This window comes from Zingiber officinale, chromosome 8B (assembly GCF_018446385.1).
Source record: "Zingiber officinale cultivar Zhangliang chromosome 8B, Zo_v1.1, whole genome shotgun sequence".
Classification (NCBI taxonomy): Eukaryota; Viridiplantae; Streptophyta; class Magnoliopsida; order Zingiberales; family Zingiberaceae; genus Zingiber; species Zingiber officinale.
This window is the reverse complement of record NC_056001.1, coordinates 29,080,094-29,100,633: the sequence shown is the minus strand read 5'-3', so window position 1 is coordinate 29,100,633 and position 20,540 is coordinate 29,080,094. Positions and strand designations below refer to the sequence as shown.

Genomic DNA, 20,540 nt, shown 5'->3' with positions numbered 1-20,540 from the left:
TGTGAGAGGAGGTGGAGACCCCAAAACATGAAGCATCAAGAGAGAGGGAGAGGCGTATGAGATCTCTAGTGAGATGACGACGAGAGCCTCCGGCAACGACATAGCATATTCGCTTCATCCATATGACAGCAGCAGAAGAAAGCAGCTGAATCCCCCTTCTCTCTAATAAACAGTACGTTCTATAAATTTAAAATTTTAATAATAAAAAACTAAACTACCTTTCTCTTCCTCCCTAATTACTCCTATTTCCCCGAGTTATGTCCGATCACCATCCATTCTTAGGTCGCATTGAGTCTAACCTACATATTTAAAATCAACTCAACCGGGTTCAGGACCATGTCACAAATCCTGCCCGTTATGACCCACGATAGATTAAGTTAGACTCGATATGGGTTAGACCCGATGTGCCATGCTAAATTAATAGTCCGACTGGATTCAGATCGGGCTCATTCCGGTCAATCCGGTTTCACACTTGGAAAAAAAAACTATATAATATATTCAAAAGGGTATAAAAGTCTTTTCGTCACGAGTCGTCCATTCTCCGTTCCCCACGCAATTTCGCTGTGGCCGACTCCCTTCCCCACCCAACCCTTCACCGCCGCCTGTCCGCCGGAAGCAACGATCGGAGCTTTCTCCTTGGCTCTCTTCGTTCACTATCATCGGTAACATTCTCCACTGCTTCGATCCGTCTCCCTTCTCTCTAGATCTTGTCGACGTAGGACACATCTCCCTCGCGATCTCCGTCTGTTGGGGCGAAGCTTCTTCGATAAGGTAGCCTCACAACCTTTGATTCTTCATATGTTCTATTATAGTTGTAAACTTGTGACAATTTCGTCTGGGAGTGTATCAGTACCAGATCGATGTAATTCATATGTTCTTAAACTTTCTCATGTTATATGTTTATGCTTTTTTCCTATAATTTTTATCTTTTCAATATTTTGTAATTTAGTAGCCAGTCAAATTTTGGCATGACTTTTACCCTAGGCCTAGCCTTTCTCTGCTTCCATCTTCTGCTTTTGCTTTTCTGAAAATGAATGTCAATTTTCTGAATGTAGAACCGAAGAATCAGTTAAATTTGGAGAGGAAATGGGAGAGTTGGAAGGAAAGAAGCATGTGCAATATATTGTTTCTGTAGAAAAGGTTTTGTATGTCTTCATCATTGATCTTATCTTTTGCAAGACAATTTCCTTTTGCATTAACTGAGGAGTTTGAACACTTCCATACTTACATCAGAAGAAAGACAGTTTTGAGGCTCTGGTGATAGAGCATTTGAGACTGAATGGAGCATACTGGGGTCTTACTACACTTGATTTGCTTAATGAAATTGAAGCTGTGAAACCAGATGAAATTGTGCAGTGGATTATGCAATGCCAAGACATAGGTTCTGGTAAGATCATGACCTAACATTAGGTATTTGATATCTATATATTTTTTAAGGTTGCAGTGTGATGAAATTTGAGGGTGATTGCAGGAGGCTTTGGTGGAAATGTTGGACATGATCCACATCTTCTATACACACTAAGTGCCGTGCAAGTTTTAGCCCTTCTTAACAGACTTGATGTTCTTGACATTGATAAAGTTTCGGATTGTATCCTTCCTTTATGGCGGAATCACTTATTTCTTTCTACACAAGGTCTAGTGTCATTATCAATTTCTTATGTCACAAGATTTAAGTGGCATTATTTATTGCTTATTTCATTAACTTGATTCTATGAAACTTTGATTGAGCACACAGCACTCAACCATAAATCATTGTTATTGCTAAATCTTCAGTAGATAATGTTTTACTTTTCTAGCTAAATAGATATTTATGGTTTTTAATCATGAATCATCAAAAGTACTTTGTAAAATGTATGATGTGATATTTTAACATGTAGTCCTCAGAATGATAGTTCAACTGTATCTTTTGGTACACTTAAGTTTATATTTAGATGTGGCCGGGTTGCAGAATGAAGATGGCTCCTTCTCTGGTGATATGTGGGGTGAAGTTGACACTAGGTACATTTTTTCCTTAGTTTCCCAATGTGACATATTGTAGAATTTGATATAAGTTCTTGATGTAGGTTCTCTTATATTGCGATATGCTGTCTCTCACTGTTGGGTCAGCTAAGTAAAATCAATGTGGAGAGTACTGTAAATTACATTGTAAGTTGTAAAAACTTGGATGGTGGATTCGGCTCTATACCTGGTGGGGAGTCACATGCTGGACAGAGTAATCTCCTTGTAGTTTAGTCTATTCTCACTCATATAAGTTGTGTTTTACCAATCTGATTACTGATTGTTTAATGTTTTTAGCTCAAAAGAAAATGTGTTTCTATCCTATCCTGGTCCGAGAAACCTCGTTGCTTCCTTACTAAATTTCCACCATCATATTGTTTGCAGTCTTTTGTTGTGTGGGTACCCTTGCAATCACGGGATCTCTGCACCATGTCGACAGAGACCTTCTCGGTTGGTGGCTATGTGAACGGCAATGCAAAGATGGAGGATTGAATGGCCGTCCTGAGAAACTTGCTGATGTGGGATCAGAATTTTTTTTTTAATTCATATTTAGCCCTTTAATTTATTTCCTTTTCTTTGACTTGATATACATCTTATTGAAATGGCTGCAGGTCTGCTATTCTTGGTGGGTATTATCTAGTTTAGTTATGATTGATAGAGTACACTGGATCGATAAAGAAAAACTCACTAGGTTCATCTTGAACTGTCAGGTCCGCTTTCTAATACTTATTTTGGCAGCACTTCAAGATTTTATTTCGATTGAGAAGCCATTTTTTCCCTCCTACCAATCGACTTGCTTGATTGTTGTTAAAATGCAGGACAAAGAGAATGGAGGAATTTCAGATAGACCAGACAATGCAGTAGATGTCTATCATACCTACTTTGGGGTAGCAGGTAAACTTTTTGTATTTCTATTTTTTTTTAATCGTTGGACGCGTCATGTATTCCAACCGTAACTATGTCAGTATTTGTACTCAAATCAAATCACATAAGTGTACTTTTACCTATTTGTCGATGTTACTCTTTGAGACCACAAACGATAGAGTGATCTTTGCAAAATACCAGTCTCTTGACTGTAGCATCTTCATCTGAAGCTTCATTTTTTTTTATGAACAGGCTTGTCTCTGCTGGAATACCCAGGAATAAAGTCGATCGATCCTGCCTATGCCTTGCCCGTCGACGTGGTAAATCGAATCTTTTTCAGTAAGTGAAATAAATCAATCACACAAGCAACTGGAGCTATGTTTCTGCTAACAGCTTGATAATTTAAATGTTACAATGCGAGTGTCCCTGCCCGGTGCACCATCTTTCAAATGGTTATCAAAAATGAAAATGGTTCTTATTGGAATTTGATGTGTTACATAACTCTGTATCTACAAGTTCGAGATCAAAATTTTCGCCTATTTTGCATTGTGGACATTGTATAATATTGTTTGAAACAAATGGAACGGTTTGAGACATATAAAACAGATATTGACTCTACTAATTGGGGAACTAGATATAAATCTTCTTCAGATGTGAAAATACCTATTTTGAATTTTCAAAATTATTCTCTGTTTAAAAATGTGGGATAAATAGTCTTCTTTTATGGAGAAATTGCAATTAGGAAGCACAGCTTTTAATTTGTGTACTTACATTAGCTGACCATTAAAAGTCACATACTTTAATTTATAGAATAAATTTTAATTAATCTAAGTAGGTTAAAATGTTTTTATTCATAATTAAAAGGGCAGTTAGGTGAGTGAAGCTCCCATTCATGTGGAGTTTTATAGAAGAATATATTGTATGTGTTATTCTATTTTCTAAGAGATTATTTTTGAGACTTGTAATTATTTTTTAGGCTTGAATTCATAATTTTTAAGTTATACAATAGTAATTTTATTGTCGCATCAAAATTCTCTATGTATTTAATCATAATTAACTTTTAAAATTTATCAAATGCCTGACTTAAATATGTGATCTTTAGGTCATCCACTATAGTAATTTTATAGTTGTGTTAAACTCCCTTTATGTATTTATTCATAATTAACTTCTAAAATGTATCAAATGTCTAATAAATCAAATTTACATGTCTAACAATAGTATAAGTTCTAAAGTTTTTATAACCGAACCAGGGGTGCTCTGGTTATGACGTTGTACCCTTTGACTGAGGTGCCAGGTTCGAGCATCCCCCTGCGCAGGCTCTTATCAATTAAGTGGTACCGTTTACCCAAAAATCCCTTCGGGGGTTTCTGATAAGGGGCCGTTTCGACGGTGGTGTCGGTCACTATAAAAAGTTTACCCATACAGTTTTGCCCCCAGGGCGTAGCACAGACGGTGGGCGCATGGTATCTCTGGCGTAATGGTCAGGGGTCGATTCTCAGGAACTGACGACCTGGGGTTTACCCCGCCATGCGCCTATGGCCTGTGTACCTGCATGAACCTCTCTCCATATCCGTGGGGCCGGCACTAGGGGGGCCGCTAAGGTAGCGGATCTACCTTTTTCTAAAGTTTTTAGTTAGAATTAAAGATTAAGTTCTAAAGTTTTTAGTTAAAATTAAAAATCAATATCTTAAATATTATTGATTTAGCTTAAATATTCTATATAATATATATATATACACACTCGAAAGCAACCCCCATTTCCTTAGGTGAAAGTGAAGGTTGAACTCCGGATCTTGGCGACGACTTTTAAAGTTGCTAAGTTGGCCTTTATCGACTTGGCGAGCTGGAACCTTCGATCGAATTAGCCTTTTGTTTGATGAGATTGAAGAGACCACTAGATAGACAAGAAGGTGGAGTGATTAAACCAGAACTAGAACCTGATGCCTTCCAACAATAAGCAGTTGCATTGCCACCAGATTCTAGTAACAACTGAATGTCTGTGAGTAATATTTTCTCACAGGGAGCACTATCACTGCAAGAAAAAGCTATCGCATTTTCCGTTGCCGATGTTCCTTTTATTCCAACGAAAGCAATGTCATGCACCTCCACAGCAGATGTCTAATTTCGTCGAAGTAAGATCAATAAGCAACATAGTTTATTTGATAAAGATTGACAAGAAGGTTTTCAAAACTGATGATACCTGGTTTTCACATGGACTAAGGGAATCACAGTAATACTGATCGATGATTATCGGATTTGAAACATTGCTCATCTGGATGTTACGAAATTTTATGTTCCGCGCATAGCCACTGCCACCCTAGAAGAAAGAACACATGAAGTAAGAATGTAAGATAACATTGCAATTGGAGCGAACTTAAAATGTAAGGTACTCAAGCAACAGTAGTAGTAAGATACCTGCCAGGTTTTGATCCTTAAACCATTTTCAGTGTTGATAATTAGACTCTTCTCCACTAGTATATGATGTAACTTCGAAAAGGAATTTGATTTGCCTAAGCTTCCGACACTGCAGCAAATCACTAGTAGCTGTTAGAACAAATATGAAAAAAAAAAAAAACTACAAATTCCATCAAGGTCGCTGACTGTGCTATCTTTGATGAATCAAAGTTCATGTTTAATTCCCTTTTCATCTTACCTTATACCGTGACCAGGTCCACATACGATACCTTTTACTTGGATATTGGAAGAATTGCCAACGATAGAGATGCAGTCATCCCCTGAAATGAAATGCATACAGGAAATCTCAGTAAGATTTAAGAGTGGGAGGTCAGTGGAAGAAAGAACATGAAGAATTGATTCTGTTAAACTTTGATTTTCTTTTCCACTCAAGCAAAAAAGAAATATTTCTCAGGAAACTAGATACTGAAGTTAACATCTGAACACTGTAAGTTTGAATTGGTAACACATTTCAACAACCATTGCTTGGTTTAGTGGTAAGCGAGCTAAATTTGGGATACTTTCCACCTAAAATTGGGGATCCAACTCCATGTAACAAAATTACTAGTTATTCATGATAAACTATCTCAAAATTTAGAAATTCAAGCCTGTAAGAATCAATCAGAAAAGCAAGTATGTTGAAGGAGAATAAGCAACAAGGAAGTTAGAATAAACCGGTGTGAAGTGAGATATTACACAGCAGTCATGCTGGCACACACCTGTGCTAATAGTGCTACCTTCAACCACAACGGACCGAGATTCACTTATATGAATTCCATCAGTATTAGGGCTCTCAGCAGGTGCAATCACCTTCAATCGTGACACACGAACATGAGAGCAAGAGGTGAATGCAACATGCATCTGTTGGCTATTGAATACATTCAAATCTTGGAGGATGACATGCTTGCTCCTGTGAAAAGTAATTGCCTGCATTGCCATGTAATGGATTCATCTAAGGAACATAAATCACAACAAGGGATGCCAACCGTGACGGAATTGAATGGGGTGCTTACCGTTGGAGCATGACGACAAGGCTGCAAATTGAATGTTATGTAAATTAACTTTTGTCGAAACAATAAATGAAGGCATAAATAAAGATAGCTTATCGAAGGATATACATTAGTTGCGTTTCTTTTGCAGGACCTTGACCACCATTCATGTCCCATGCCATTTACAGTTCCACCGCCACGCACAACTATCTCATTAACCCCATGAAAGTAAATCCATTTTCTAGGATCATGCCCATCCCAAATTTCAGGATCCGAAGGAGCAATTATGGTTCCCGATATCTGCTAGAACACAGGTCTCCATTGAATTAGGTGAGCCAACCAAAAAAATAGAGTGATAGCTGTAATATCAGTTCCTAAATGCATATACTTGCCGTTACTATCATCTTAGAGATACAAGGGCCACCGATATAGATAGGATTAATCAAGTACACATTACTTGCAAGAAAGTTTATGCCCATTCTAATCGGTGATGAACAAGCATAGTCCCATGCACTTTTGAAAGCCTGAAAATGGATTATTTATCAGAAAGGCCAATTAAAAAAACAATCGAAGGCAGTAGAAGAACAAGTTTGCATAGTTTTACAGAACACTAACCACTAATCTTAGAATTTCTTGTTGCTTGCTTTATACAGGAGAATTTCAAAACTTCCCATCTAAAAAATGATTTTAGCAAAATGCAGTAATCCTCAATGAACTCTTTCTAGAGAAACTCATGATTACCAAACGCCACCAAACTTTTTTTCTTCCAACATTCAGTCATTCAACATTTCAGAATGGTCGTTTGGTATCAATCCATAGTTGTGGAACCAGCCAAGATACGAGATTAATAAGGAAATTTGCAATGGAAAATTGTAGGTTTTCTTCATGATATACATCAGAAACTAATATATTCTTCAAGATACGAGATCTATCGGTTTGTATATATTAGTCCAGGAAGCTAATTAGATTAAGCCTACAGTGACAGTGAGCAAAATGTTTGAATTCATTAATCTGTTAAATGATCAATATTGTTCATCATCAAATCCTTTTTGTGATCTTTCCCCTGATCTCGATTCAAAAAAAAAATAAAAAATTGAACAACAGTGAAGCATCGAACTAATTAATCGGGCCGATCCGATCCCACACATCATCAAAAGGGAAAGTGCGTACCGCGGTGTCATCATCCAATCCGTTGCCTTTAGCTCCGAATTCATCCACCGAGATCGCGACTTTCCCATCGCGATGATCCGATCGAAGGAGCTGCATCGGCGACGGCGAGTACTCGGGGCGAGCATCGATGCAGAGGAGCGCATCGAAGAGCAGGAGGAGGAGGAGGAGGATCGCTGCGGCGGACATGAACCGAGACAGTGTCTCTCCCGGCGATGATCTCGCTCCGGCACGGCAAGGATCCACCATCACCGACACCGCCGACGAGGAAGGCGAGGACGTTCGTTGGTTTGTTTTATCGAGGAAAACACCGCGGCAAGTGTAATTTTGCCTTAGGGCTAAGGATGTCATTTCGCCCTGCCTCGCCCGTCTCCACTAACTAACTTGAGTCAGTCGTAACTAAATAACTAAATTTCTATATCACATCCGACCCGTTTTTTCTACTCAACTAATTTTAAACGGTTAAATGAATACTATCTAACAGAGAGGGGCAAAAGTAATAATATTAAAACAGCATACTTATTTTGAAAAGTAATTCCATTTTAAAATATATTAAAAACATATTTTATTATTTTTATTTTATTAACTATAACTGTAATTTTACATAATGGAGAACGGTGAATTTTGATAAATTGTTATAAATATAAATATTATTGCTACGGGATGTAACTAGCGAATCCAGAAGATGATGTGACGGTCAAAATTAAAATGAAATAGTAGTCAAAGTTAATAAAGAAGAGCATCCCCCACTTGGCTCTGATTGTTTATCCAACACTAAGGTTTGCAGGCCCAGCCCGACCGGATTATAAGCCGTTCGAGTTCGAGAGACGGTCGACCGACCCTTAAGCCGGTCGAACATAAGGAGTTCAGTGCTTCATTCTCGAACTAGAAAGATAGCACATCCGGTCATTCAATAGCCGACCGGGTTTAGAGACAGCCAACCTCATAGGTCGACCGGAATGTTCAACCCACCTCGCAATCGACCAACGATAGGTCTAGTCAACAAAAGGGGCAATCTCCCCGATTCTTATAAATCTCTCTACGTACACCCATTCGACCCTATTGCTAGTCAACTTACAGGTTGCCACGAGACCATGCGCCTGTGAATCTGTTTGATAATGGAATCGGACGGGGTTATAGACCCGGCCAGACAAAAGTCTGATAGGACCTAAAGTACTTCACTTTATATTGCCTCCCAAGATGGATTTCCAGTACGCCCAATGCATCATATTATTTTCTGAACGAATTTCTAAATAGCATTCAATATATAACAAAGCAGCTTAATACGAGAACAGACACAAAGACGGTCGAACTTATAGGCCAAGCGAGATATACTCAGCCGACAATATGAGTAGAGACTCCTAATAATCTGTCAGAATAGCAAATACGTGTCAGAGAATATTCTTCTAGAACCTTCTTTAGAGAACATCTTGTTTCTCGTCAGCAAACTACTTATGACAGCATATTTTTTTCAACAGCCTCAATAACGGCATAAGCTATAAACGACAATATAATATATATATATATATATATATATATATATATATATATATATATATATATATGGATAAATAGAAGATTCCGTGGACAATTATTGCACATTGTTTAGATTATACACTTTACTTTATCTAATAATCTCTAACATACTTCGTCATCTCATGATTGCGAAGGTTTATGAGAGGTGGTATATAAAAGGGGTCTTCTCCATTGGCAATGTATAGGACCGGCTTTATACATATGTCATTAAGACTTATGCCTATGGCCCCAATTTTTATTGGGGCATATTATTTTTAATATATTAAATATATTTTTATATATTTTTAAAGAGAATGGAAAAAATATGGCTCACGTGATAAAAAATTGTAAAATCTCATTCTTTAAAATTTGAGATCATTATTTTTAATATATTAAATATATTTTTATGTATATTTTTTAAAAATAATGGAAAAGAATAGACCCACGTGATTAAATATTTATATAATCTCAATCTATCAAAATTTTGGATTTTATAAAGATCTCATTAAAAATGAAAAAATGATAATCCCAGTTAGCCTCGTTGACTATCTCTAGGGGTGATCGGCCCAGTCCCACGGAAGTTTCCCACCGACCACCAGGATAAATCGGGAAGCGCATGCGGCGGCCAGCCCAAAAGCCCAGCATCTTTTGATTACACCCCCCCCCCAATTTAGAGAAAAAATTCCTGCAAATACGCCGTAGCTGGGATTCGAACCGCAGGTGCCTGGGAGACAACCTGAATGTTTTACCGCAGTACCATGGCCCCAGGGACGAAACTAAGGTAGGGTAAACTTTTTAACATGACTGGGCCCACCGCTCCGCGGCCCTATACCTTAGAAACCTCCGAAAGGATTTTTTGGGGAGCCTCAGTACCACGTATCCGACGGATAAAGAGTTGATAAGAGGGCTCGAACGCGGCACCTCAGTCAACAGTGCCCAAAATAGGGACTTAAATTAATAAGAGCATGTGCAGGTGGGGGCTTGAACCTGGCACCTCAGTCAATAGGTAACAATGTCATAACCAGAGCACCCCTAGTTAGGTTGTTTTATAAAGATCTCATTAGGTTTAATGGATAGAGGACATTTTTTTTACAAATTAAATTCATTTTTAATTATAGATGTTATTTTATAAAATTCAATTTATTCATATTCAGTATCTTTCAGCGTACTCTCATTATATTTCTCATTCATTGGTAATGTGTTTCTCCTTTAATTAATAAAAATATGAATTAAAATTTTTTTATCTTATCGATATAATGTAAAATAAAAATACTAGTTTTTTTTTAAGTTTCCCCTCTTCTCCTTTTCTAACTCCTCCTCTTTGTGTATCTCTTTCTCGTTGAGATTGGAGAAGAGAAACCGCATCTAACACTAATACATTGATCTGGTCAGTGCTATAATGTTGCTTGCTTGATTAAATTAAAATGTTGATGCATTCATCCATATTGTGTCGGATCAAAATGGAAGATTTTATTATTTTTTAGCAATAATGAGTTACATACTTCTACCATTTTACTTCAAGTTTAATTTTTATTTAGATATATTTACAGTAATAAGTTATTCGATTTTCCTTTTATCTTCATTATATCATTTACAATTGTTCTGATTTAGGTAATGAAAAATATGGTTTGTTTTTTCTTTTACTTTGTGCTTAAAAAGAATTTCATTTAGTTTTTGATAAATGATAATAGTTAGTTTGGTTTTATTGTGATCTTTAAATGATAATAGTTAGTTTGGTTTTATTGTGATCTTTATTTTCTAAAGATTGTATTCAGTTTTGTTATTTTATACATTATTTTTTATTGATTTGTTTTTTGTACTCACTGATGATGATAAATTGAGCCTGGGAGCATGATTTTTTTACTGTTATCCTATTTTATTATTCTTATTTCCTTAATTTTGTTCTTTTTTTTTTTGTAAGTATTGTTCTCTCAATCTTTACATACTTCTATTTTTCTTCATTTTAAAACAATTTTACTTATTTTTAGCTAAGTGAATTATAAACTTATTATTTACTTGAAGTGTATTATTATATCTAATAATAATACTTTGTTTAATATTATAAAGCTCATATTTCTCTCAATTAGGTTATGAGAAATTTGAATGTGAAAATTTAATTAATAATTTTTATTTAAAAGTGAACAAATTAAATTGTATAAAAAAATATTTTTTTAATTAATATTTAATTTATTAAAAAAAAAATTAAATCACCAGTTTCGATCCCAAATCTAAATGAAAAAATATGAGGGATTTTTTTTAAAAGAATGACAAAGGCCTAAATTTTTTTTCCCACTTAGAGCCTCAAATAAGCTTCAGCCGATCTTGGCGAGGTATGTTCTCTGAACATCTGAAATTTATTTTCACACGCACGTTCTCTATTGTTCTTCACTCACTAGTTCGAATTTTATACTGACTTGAGTGTTAAAAGGTCTTTACCAAGGACTTCTCTTGATTTTTAGGCGCTGACATTTTATCTGTTTGTTTTCGTATGTGCAAGATTGAAAGAAAAACTCTTTGTGAAGTAAAAAATCTTCTCTTAATAAGCAACTAAGTTATTGTTCCCAGTACATTGGATGATAATTATTATAATAATAATATAGAAGTAATTTTAATTAAGTCTATAAAAACTTATTTTTAATGTAATAAATATTTTTTATATAAGACTTTTAATTAAATTAAAATATAATATACTTAGAAAAGGATACGAACAAATAAGAGAATCAGAATTATTTATAGTCTCTATGTATAAATTATATTTTATTTATTTTTAATAGGCATTGTCTAAGCTGTGATTTAGAGGAAAGCGTCTACCTCCATAATTAATCAAGTAAAACATAAACATGAAAATTAGGAAAAATAAAAATAAAAATAAAAAAGATACCTTTTAATATTTTTTTCCTCGAAATATAGAGTCAACAATAACAACGGTCCTTTTATTTTTTTTATCGGTTATATTTTTCTCATGATAAAGTGAATAAAAAATAATTTATCATCTTTTGCTTTTTCTAAGATATTCTTTTATTATAATATATATATATATATATATATATAATAGTTATTATTAATTAAGTTTGAATAATTTTAATTAAATTAATAAAATATATTTTAATTAATTAAATAATTTTATTCTATATTATACCGGTTATAATAATAATAATAATACCTTTTAAATTTTTTTTTCAAAATAAAGACACAACAATAACAAGAATACTCTTTTTTTAATCCAATTTTTTTTATCCTCTATTTTTTTTCCCTTTTGACGATAAAGAATTTTTTTTTAAAAAAAATGTCATTTTTTTTTTTTGCTTTTCCTTTTAAAAATATATTGTTTTTCATGATTAAAACCCCGAGAGAATTTCAATTATCATTATTTTAAGAAGCCACGCTTTGATTAGTGGCCATGTTTGTTTATTCACAAATTATAAGGACTTGATTCTAAAACCTTTTATTTCCAGGAGGCGAACCGATCGATCGCCTTTCTCTTGGTCAAGGCTCTCCCATTCTCCCTCATGGTTTCCTCCTCTTCGTCGCCGCCGTCGAAGAACCGATGGATTGGCGGCAACGTCTCACGGATCGCCTCCCGCGTCTACTTCGTCCTCATCATCTTCCAAATCCCCATTTTCAGGTAACCAATTTTTCCCCCACAAAGCGGCATGGAATGTTTTTTTTTGGTTTTCTTTTCAAGCGTCCGATGTCAAAATTGAGTTTTCCTATCGCTTTCATGGCGCTTTCACTTCCCGATCTGAGATTATGTAGTGGATTTCGCCCCCAAATGAACCATGTTGTTTGTGTTTGTTGAGCTCGACCTTCCTTCGTTTCTGAGCTCATCCTATGATTTGGATCTGCGTGACAGAAAATCTGATTTGACTGTTTGAATCGGCTGATTTGACTTTGTTTTATGGAATCTAGTTATGGATCTACTCTAATCTTGTTGCCCTCTTCGCTATTCTCATGTTATTTTGTTTGTTGATTGTAGCAAGTTCACTTTTTTTTTTCCGTCTTCGGCTCGTTCAACTAGTAATTATGCTTCGGTATATGGTGCCCTACACCAGTTATAGACATAAGATATTGCAATCATATATACATTCAATCCCAATTTATGTAATAGCATTGTCATTGCTGAACAGCAGGAGATCGAATTAGCTAATATGACCATCTTCCTCCTGATCACTATATGCAAAGTTTTTGCAAGGTTATCCTGAGAATAATTAAGGCTGTCCTTCTCTTCCACATGATCCATAAACTCTTCAAGCTTATAGAAATTGTGGCATTGTCAATTGGTATCCTAAATTGGTTGTAAGTTCAGGTATTACAGTAAAAAATCTATACCATGCTTATGTATGATGCATCTAATCAGACAAGTTGTTTGGTAGCAGTCATAAATTTATTGTCAAAAATATGAAGATTCCCTTACATCCAGATGGCATGCCTTACATAATAAGAAACCTCTGAATTATTTGATAGATTGGTTAAAAAATGTCGGAGCTTTAATATGAAAATGAGTCAATAGAATATATAATAAATTCTCTGGAATATAGATTGTTTTGAACTCTGCTAAGCTGACCATTTGGTTGATGTATTTGGAAAAGCATTTAAGGTTTTTCTTCTGTCATTCTTTGATCGATCTCATCCCCCTATTTTCATGTAGAATTTTGTTTTATTCATTTGTTCATCTTGCACTGGTTAAACATGTTAGCAACCTCCATGGAATACTTTGTAAGCTAATACATTAGTGTTTTTTTCCCTTTTATCTTCTGATGTGATAATCCTCGACTTCAATTTTCGTGGATTTCAATCCCTTATTTATTTTTGGCATCTTTAACCCTCTTTCTGTCATGTATGACTATTGAACAACGCTTTTGTGTTGATGTTCTCTCTGTTATTATCCTTTAAACATTTGTTACAAGATACTGATAGTAGATTGATCAATAATCAATATTTAGACCCGATTCAATATCATATACTAATACCAATTTTCTTACATTTCATTTATTTGATGTCACTATGTTCATTACTTTGGATGAGCCACTGAAGACCCTGCATATTTGCATCAAATTCTTACAGTATATCTGTGATATGGCATGAAACCATCCTAAGCAAGATGCTTTTATATGATAATTTTTCCGTCTTTTTTATTTAATAACCAACTTTAAACCCTTTTTTGGATCTTTTTTCTCCGCTTCTATTTATCTCTCTCCATGTCTTTGACCCTCTCTTCTTTATGTTTATTCTTATCTTATCTTTCTTCCTCTTCTCTTTCCTCTATTCTCCTCTCAATTTCCATAACTTAACTGTAAGCCCTCTCCTACCGTCAGTGGCAATGACTCAATAATTGAAACTTTTATCTAATAGACTAGTCAACTGTTTCTTCTTATAGGAGCTATGAAGAAAGATGTCAATCACTTAGATTGATTTGCATAATCACATGGGAAGCTTATTCTCAAAGTTGGAATTTAAACAGATGTTCTCACCGTTGATGAGACAGAAGCCAAATATGTGTCTGTGCACACATTTTTGCTTGCTTTTAGTGCTGTTATATAGCTTAAAGAACTATTTCACTGTTAATTCTCATAGAAAAGATGGCCCGATTGTATGCTTTTGAAATGAAATTGTGAAAAGGAAAGAAATATTTATAATTTCCCTTGTTTCAATTAAAAATTGGTTTTTCTTTCTTTTGTTTTCTTAGAATCCCATGCAGGTCAGGGCTTTGTACAACACCCATCCAGGTGACATCTTCGCAATTGATTGCAAATGAAATATTCCCTGCACCTGTGGTGAAGGCCCTCCTCTATCCCGGGGCCGTCGTGCGCAGCCTTGCCGCCAACAAGACCTTGCCAAACTGGGGCAGTTTGCTCGACGCGTACAACCTGACAGAAGCAAAAAATGCTTCGCCGGTTGTTGATCTCCAGCGTCTAGAGGTTCATTCAAACACACAAATTGCTGACGATACATTTCTCCATTTGATTTCCCTAAAACTAATAGCTGATCTCTTGTAGGTTCTTGCGGGTAGCTACTTCTCCGTTGCAGGGGCACTCGTCGGTCTCATAAGCCCCGGAAGGATGACCCTGTTCGGGACACTACTGATTGTTTGGGGCCTCGTCAAAGAAGGGGTCCTTGGAAAGCCAGCAAATACAGATCCGGCACAAGCTGTTTATGTCTACCCTACGATTCTGATAGCGCTCGTTTGCGCTTTCTCATCGATCAAGACAAACGCGAGTAAGGCAGTAAAGAGAGCTCAGGTTGCACCCACGGCTAAGCCACTCAAGAGCTCTGCCAAGTCCAAGCTGAAGTAGTTATTATTTTCACTTGTTTTGGAGGGGTGCTTTCTTTTTTCATTTGAAAATTTCAAGTCAGGAATTGTCTGGCATTGTTAAAGTTGCAGTGTGATCTTGAGGTCACAGGTTCAAGTCATGAAAATAACTTCTTACAATGTAACGTAAGACTGACTCGTATTGACAGGAGTTTCGTGTACCGAACTACTCTTTACCCTTTTAGGAGTTGTCTCGCATTGTTAGATTATTATGAAAGCTAATTAATCAAAAGATGGATTTAATTTTAGATTAAGTGAGGCCATGTAAGCTATTTATTACACAATTAATTTGAGATTACATGAACAAGTTTTACTTTGTGTAATCTATTATTACCCTTCCAATGCAAATTGTTCAATAAGTTTGACTTTGGAATTGAAAATTAATTAATTCATCATAATTTTGCCTTTATCTCGTACACTTGTGATTTTCTAATATCTAAATGTCTCACTTTGGCCAAGTGAGTTGCCTGAAGCACTCCTTCGAGCAACTCATATCGCCTCATTTGTTTGCATGACGAATTACTTACTATTAATCTTTGCTTGTCTGAATCGAAGTGTTGAATCGATTGCTACTCAAAGCTTTGGATATGCAATTTTGAAGTCGAATCCATGATTAATGAATAAAATATGTTCATGCTCTTTGGTCGTAGTTTTAAGCTCTAAAAGGATTATACATAGGGGTGTAAATGAATTAGGTCGTTCATGAACTATTCAAAATTTGATTCGATAAAAATTCGTTTGAGCTCGTTTAATAAGACTTGTTAAAATAAACAAATCAAGTTCAAGCTTCACAATATTCGGTTCATTAGCTCGTGAACATGTTCGTTAAACTTATGAATCAACTTTGATATTGAATTTATAGATTTTACACTCTTCGTATGAAACATATAGATAAATATATTAAATTTATTTATTATAATAAAATTATAAATTTTAATAAAAATATTATAATTTTCTTAAATATATAATTTAGTTTTTAATAAATTTCTAAATTTATAATTTATATTTATTAAACTCGTTTAGACTGAATAAAAATTTGAATAAGCTCATGAATTATGAACATATTCGTTAAATAAAGTTCGAGCTCGACTCGATTATAAACAAGTCAAACTCAAATATTCAAGAGTTCAGCTTGACTCAGCTCGATTACACCCCTAACTAAATTTGATAATCGAAAGAGTTTGAATTCATATCAAATGGGACTTGCATGTTTCGTGGTTTACATGTTTCTAAATACATTATCTTATTATTTTATGAATCTGAACAATCTAAACTCTTTACTAATTAACTGTTCCAAATAAAATTACGTTAATATCCTTTTTATATAAAGAATATGTAATATCATGATTCTCTTTAATCCTATATTATAAGATTAATAACACCACGAAGAGATAAACTTCTATAAATACATTAGACCAATAACATTAGAAAGCATGTTTTTCTCCGCCTTTTAGCTAATATCAATTGTAATATTTGTTCTTATCAATTTAATATTTGATATAAAAAATTAAATTAATTTTTTATAAAGAAAATTCCATTACAATAGCTTGTTGTTGGAATTGTACTCACGGATAGAACCAAAGGGGGGACGATGGTGGCGGCCATCTCTCTCAATTTTTAAGTATAAAAAATATATGGGGTATATGAATAAGGAGTGAAAGAGGTGAATGGGAGGAAACGACATGGTTCAATGATCACTTCCCCTCAATATAAACATATATATCTTACCTCTTTATATGAAATTCTTAGCTTTGTCCTGATTACACTATTGCATGTACCTGGTGTATTCTCGTCCTTGGTTGTACAATTACATGGACATGATGGATCCCTATTAAGTCTAATTTATAGATTAAAATATAAATTTATGTATATTTATATATTATATTACATGATTGAGAAGTTTATAACATGAGGAATTAAAAAGCACAAAAGGATAGGTTGTGCGTGAATCATACAAAAGGTCGTCTATCTCTGCAACTAATCGTGCAAAACTCGAACATTTAAATTATAAAAAAAAAACTACACAAAAAGAATTAGTCATATATAAATTTAGCTTAAACTTTTACATCAATCAATTAAAATTTTGCTGGCCAATTTAATTCAGTCAAAAGTAATTAATACAATTTACTCTCATATTGCAAAGAGTTTTGGAATTTGTTAACAATTAAAGTTTTGGATGGATTAAATTAATTAATATATAATGATGTAAAAAAGTGCAACAAAGAGACGATTCATTTTGCCCTATCAAAGTCCATTTCCCTTCTTTCGTTTTTTTAAAAATGTTTTTAAATTGTAAAAGTAATCAAAATTAAGGGTTCAGATTCCGATTGATAAGAACATTGATATATATGATGGTAAAAAGATGATTTGTTCACCTATAATATCTTTGTCAGTCCGTTCTTAAATTAATATCGAAAAGATAAATTACGGATGACTATTAATTTTAGATAGTTGAAATAAACACATGGTGTTGATGAGTGATGACATGATCAAGGAAAAAAAAGGGAAAGATGCAGCTCCAATTTAAAATTTTTGAAAGGTTGGTGTGAAATGAAAAATTGAACAAAAAGTTTGAATTATCGTGAACGCAAAGTTTAAGGTTTTGATTTTAAAAATAGTAATGAAATCTCAAAGTTGTTTTTTCTCTAATTTGAGAATGTGGGTGGGCCAAAAAAATATATTAAATGAAAATTATACATAACTATATTAATTTTTTTTAAAAAAAATAAAGATATGTGATTTAAATTAGACCATAAATTTTAGTTAGGGACACAATTCATATACATAAAATCATAAAATATAATTTATATTAATTAAAAAACTAGCAAAAAGTTGAAATATTAACATGAGCCTCTTAGATAATATTTTCTTCAAACTCTTTCACATATATTGTGTTCATAATTCATAATCCTAAGTTTTAATCCTAAATCCAATGGAAGATGAATTACATCTTAACCAATATAAAGTTTATTAGAAAATCTTTCAGATTTTTTTAACACAAGTTTCATAAAAAAACATTCAGCAAACTGATCCGTATCAATTTTTTAAGAAGATGATGATTCATAAATATTTAATTGTCTTAAAAATATCTTAACATATTACATATAACTTACCGAATAAATAAAAGCATATGTCAAAAAATAATAATACTTAAAATCAATTCTGAATGATAAAATTAATAAATATTTAAAATAATAGAAAAGATTTAAAATCTTTATTATCAAAATAGATGAAAACTCAAAAACATCAAACTAACAATTAACAATAAAAAACAATAAATAATATGATATATATTTCCAAAAGGCTAAAAGAGGAGAGAAATAAGAGGAAGTGTGGTACCTTCACAAATCACAACCTAAAGGAGTAAGAAGATTTTTTTTTCTTTTGAGAAAAGGGCAAGAGTCAAGAGGTTGAAAAAAAAAATGAAGGGGGAGTCTGCCTCTCTTGTGATTTGATAATATAGGACTCAAAAAAAGTTATATGGAGGTTTACTGATAGTGAAGAGAATAGTAAATTTTTATATTTTTAATATGATATATTGGGGAGTACAAAAAAAGATCATTTAGAGTTTAGCAATTGAAGATGTCCTAAAACCTAATGAAGAAAAAGTCATAAAGGCATTTTCAATGGAAGGTTTTTAACCAAGTTTGTGGAATGAAAAATTGAAGAGAAAATTATAATCATTGCGAATGCAAGATTTAAGATTTAAGATGTATAATTTACGAGTAGTAATGAAAATTTAAAGACGCTCTTTCATAAGCGGGGCAGTAATTAATTATGAAGAAATGACTATAATTAAATTAGAGTTCATGAGTTAATTAAATATTAAATAAAAATTATTAATTAAATTAAAAATCATAAGTTTATTAATATATTAATTGAAAATTATAAATAAAGTAAAGATTAAATTAATTAAAATATTAAATAAAAATTATAAAATATTAAATAAAATAATAATAAATAAGCATCCGTGATTTGATAATATACGATTTCTAGTGAAAAGTTTGCCCTTTATTTCTATCACAATATAAATAAATGTTTCGATAACAATTATACAATTGTCATTTGACTTCTTTTTCTTAAATAATTTTTTATAATCTTTCCACATTTCTGTAAGAAGAGTAGAGAGGTGATATATGAAAAAGATCACATCTAATCAGTATTTTATACCTATTAAAAATTAATCTCGATATTTATTAAAACAAACATTTTTATAGATAAGAACTACACCAAGTCATACACATACCGACATCCATGCATTTTCCAGATTCCTGTAGATACTATCGAAGATTCATCAATAAATTCCTTTGACTTTTGAATTGACAAATAAGAAAAAAATATGGAAATTGTGTAGTCTCCTCGTGATACACATATGACTTCCTTTCACATGTCATAATGAATAATTTAATATTTTCGTCACATAAATAATAAATAAACAATACATATAAGGGTAATGTCTAATGTGAACTAATTGTCGAATCAATATTTAATTAAATTAGCCAATTGAATTAATATTGGAAAAAAAAAACATAATTACGCTCAGCCCCTATCTGCCCACCCAAAGATCATTATAAGAATTGTAACTACAGGTCTCACGGTTAAAAGTCTAACGTGTTCGAGTATATTTTTTTTCATATCTTGATTATTTATATTAATGATTAATAATTATTTATAATTTATCTTTTTTATGTTGATCTAGAGACTAATAATTAATAGGATGCGGAAACGAATGAATCTTTTTTATCACACCATCCTTTATGCATTGGACTGTCATCCACTTATGCTAGGTCCCCACTCCAATTGAATTAATATGATACATCGTGAACTAGTGCAATTTAATAATTAAATTGACCACTCAAATTAATTAAACCTAATTGATGTAGATTTAAACCAGATCCATTTCACACGTATGTATAGAAATCTTCTCCTGCGGTGTATTTCTTACGGTTTTGGTGCGGTTGCCTTCCTGATCGGTCTGGTGACTGATCAGGGAACCTCCTGATCGGTCTTTGGACCGATCAGGGAACCTCCGCTTCTCCCGGCGTTTGACGCTGGCGGAACACCCCTCGGCCGGATCACAACCGGATTCCGGTCGAATCGCGGCCGGAATCCGACCGGATGGCTGCCGAAATCAGGCCGTCTTCGCCGCGACGCTAGCAGACGCAACGCTGCCGATTCTGGCCGCGATCCGGTCGGATTCCGGCCGCAATTCGACCGAAATCCGGTTGTGATCCGGCTGAGGG

General features: G+C 33.8%; 3 protein-coding genes and 1 pseudogene across 5 annotated transcripts; 3 read left to right on the top strand and 1 right to left on the bottom strand.

The window, feature by feature from the left end:
• The first annotated feature begins 528 nt into the window (after nt 1–528).
• LOC122017146 (geranylgeranyl transferase type-2 subunit beta 1-like) lies at nt 529–3,512 on the top strand. 3 transcript variants are annotated; one of them, XM_042574681.1, is made up of 10 exons: nt 529–771; nt 1,056–1,140; nt 1,234–1,387; nt 1,472–1,588; nt 1,932–1,998; nt 2,064–2,212; nt 2,383–2,516; nt 2,610–2,708; nt 2,817–2,892; nt 3,115–3,512. In XM_042574681.1, exons 2-10 carry the CDS (start codon nt 1,087–1,089, stop codon nt 3,207–3,209), a joined length of 945 nt encoding a protein of 314 aa, XP_042430615.1. In that variant the 5' UTR covers nt 529–771; nt 1,056–1,086; the 3' UTR covers nt 3,210–3,512. The 3 variants fall into 3 exon arrangements, with proteins under 3 accessions (XP_042430615.1, XP_042430614.1, XP_042430613.1); XM_042574680.1 differs by having other exon boundaries at nt 1,878–1,998; XM_042574679.1 differs by having other exon boundaries at nt 725–771; nt 1,056–1,145; nt 1,878–1,998.
• A 1,022-nt stretch (nt 3,513–4,534) lies between these two features.
• On the bottom strand, nt 4,535–7,838 carry LOC122014328 (probable polygalacturonase At1g80170). Its single transcript, XM_042570530.1, has 9 exons — nt 7,476–7,838; nt 6,698–6,829; nt 6,435–6,605; nt 6,330–6,350; nt 6,036–6,243; nt 5,516–5,597; nt 5,278–5,386; nt 5,063–5,179; nt 4,535–4,980 (listed from the first exon to the last, which is right to left on the bottom strand). The coding sequence occupies exons 1-9, from the start codon at nt 7,821–7,823 to the stop codon at nt 4,690–4,692; spliced, it is 1,479 nt and encodes a 492-aa protein (XP_042426464.1). The 5' UTR covers nt 7,824–7,838; the 3' UTR covers nt 4,535–4,689.
• Nucleotides 7,839–12,429: 4,591 nt separating this feature from the next.
• Nucleotides 12,430–15,620, top strand: LOC122017195. Its single transcript, XM_042574740.1, has 3 exons — nt 12,430–12,612; nt 14,674–14,905; nt 14,984–15,620. Exons 1-3 carry the CDS (start codon nt 12,497–12,499, stop codon nt 15,278–15,280), a joined length of 645 nt encoding a protein of 214 aa, XP_042430674.1. The 5' UTR covers nt 12,430–12,496; the 3' UTR covers nt 15,281–15,620.
• A 1,110-nt stretch (nt 15,621–16,730) lies between these two features.
• Nucleotides 16,731–16,902, top strand: LOC122018172 (annotated as a pseudogene).
• The last annotated feature ends 3,638 nt before the right edge of the window (nt 16,903–20,540 follow it).

Excerpts from the sequence above, each read along its gene's own strand:
- LOC122014328 (XM_042570530.1), bottom strand. The coding sequence starts at position 7,823 with ATGACATCCTTAGCCCTAAGGCAAAATTACACTTGCCGCGGTGTTTTC. Across the intron at positions 6,244-6,329 it reads CTTGTCGTCATGCTCCAACG|GCAATTACTTTTCACAGGAG; the intron begins GTAAGCACCCCA and ends ATGGCAATGCAG. Across the intron at positions 5,598-6,035 it reads AGGTAGCACTATTAGCACAG|GGGATGACTGCATCTCTATC; the intron begins GTGTGTGCCAGC and ends ATTTCATTTCAG.
- LOC122017195 (XM_042574740.1), top strand. The coding sequence starts at position 12,497 with ATGGTTTCCTCCTCTTCGTCGCCGCCGTCGAAGAACCGATGGATTGGC. Across the intron at positions 12,613-14,673 it reads TTCCAAATCCCCATTTTCAG|AATCCCATGCAGGTCAGGGC; the intron begins GTAACCAATTTT and ends TTGTTTTCTTAG. Across the intron at positions 14,906-14,983 it reads TTGATCTCCAGCGTCTAGAG|GTTCTTGCGGGTAGCTACTT; the intron begins GTTCATTCAAAC and ends GATCTCTTGTAG.
- LOC122017146 (XM_042574680.1), top strand. The coding sequence starts at position 1,087 with ATGGGAGAGTTGGAAGGAAAGAAGCATGTGCAATATATTGTTTCTGTA. Across the intron at positions 1,141-1,233 it reads ATATTGTTTCTGTAGAAAAG|AAGAAAGACAGTTTTGAGGC; the intron begins GTTTTGTATGTC and ends TACTTACATCAG. Across the intron at positions 1,589-1,877 it reads CATTGATAAAGTTTCGGATT|TCCTCAGAATGATAGTTCAA; the intron begins GTATCCTTCCTT and ends TTTAACATGTAG.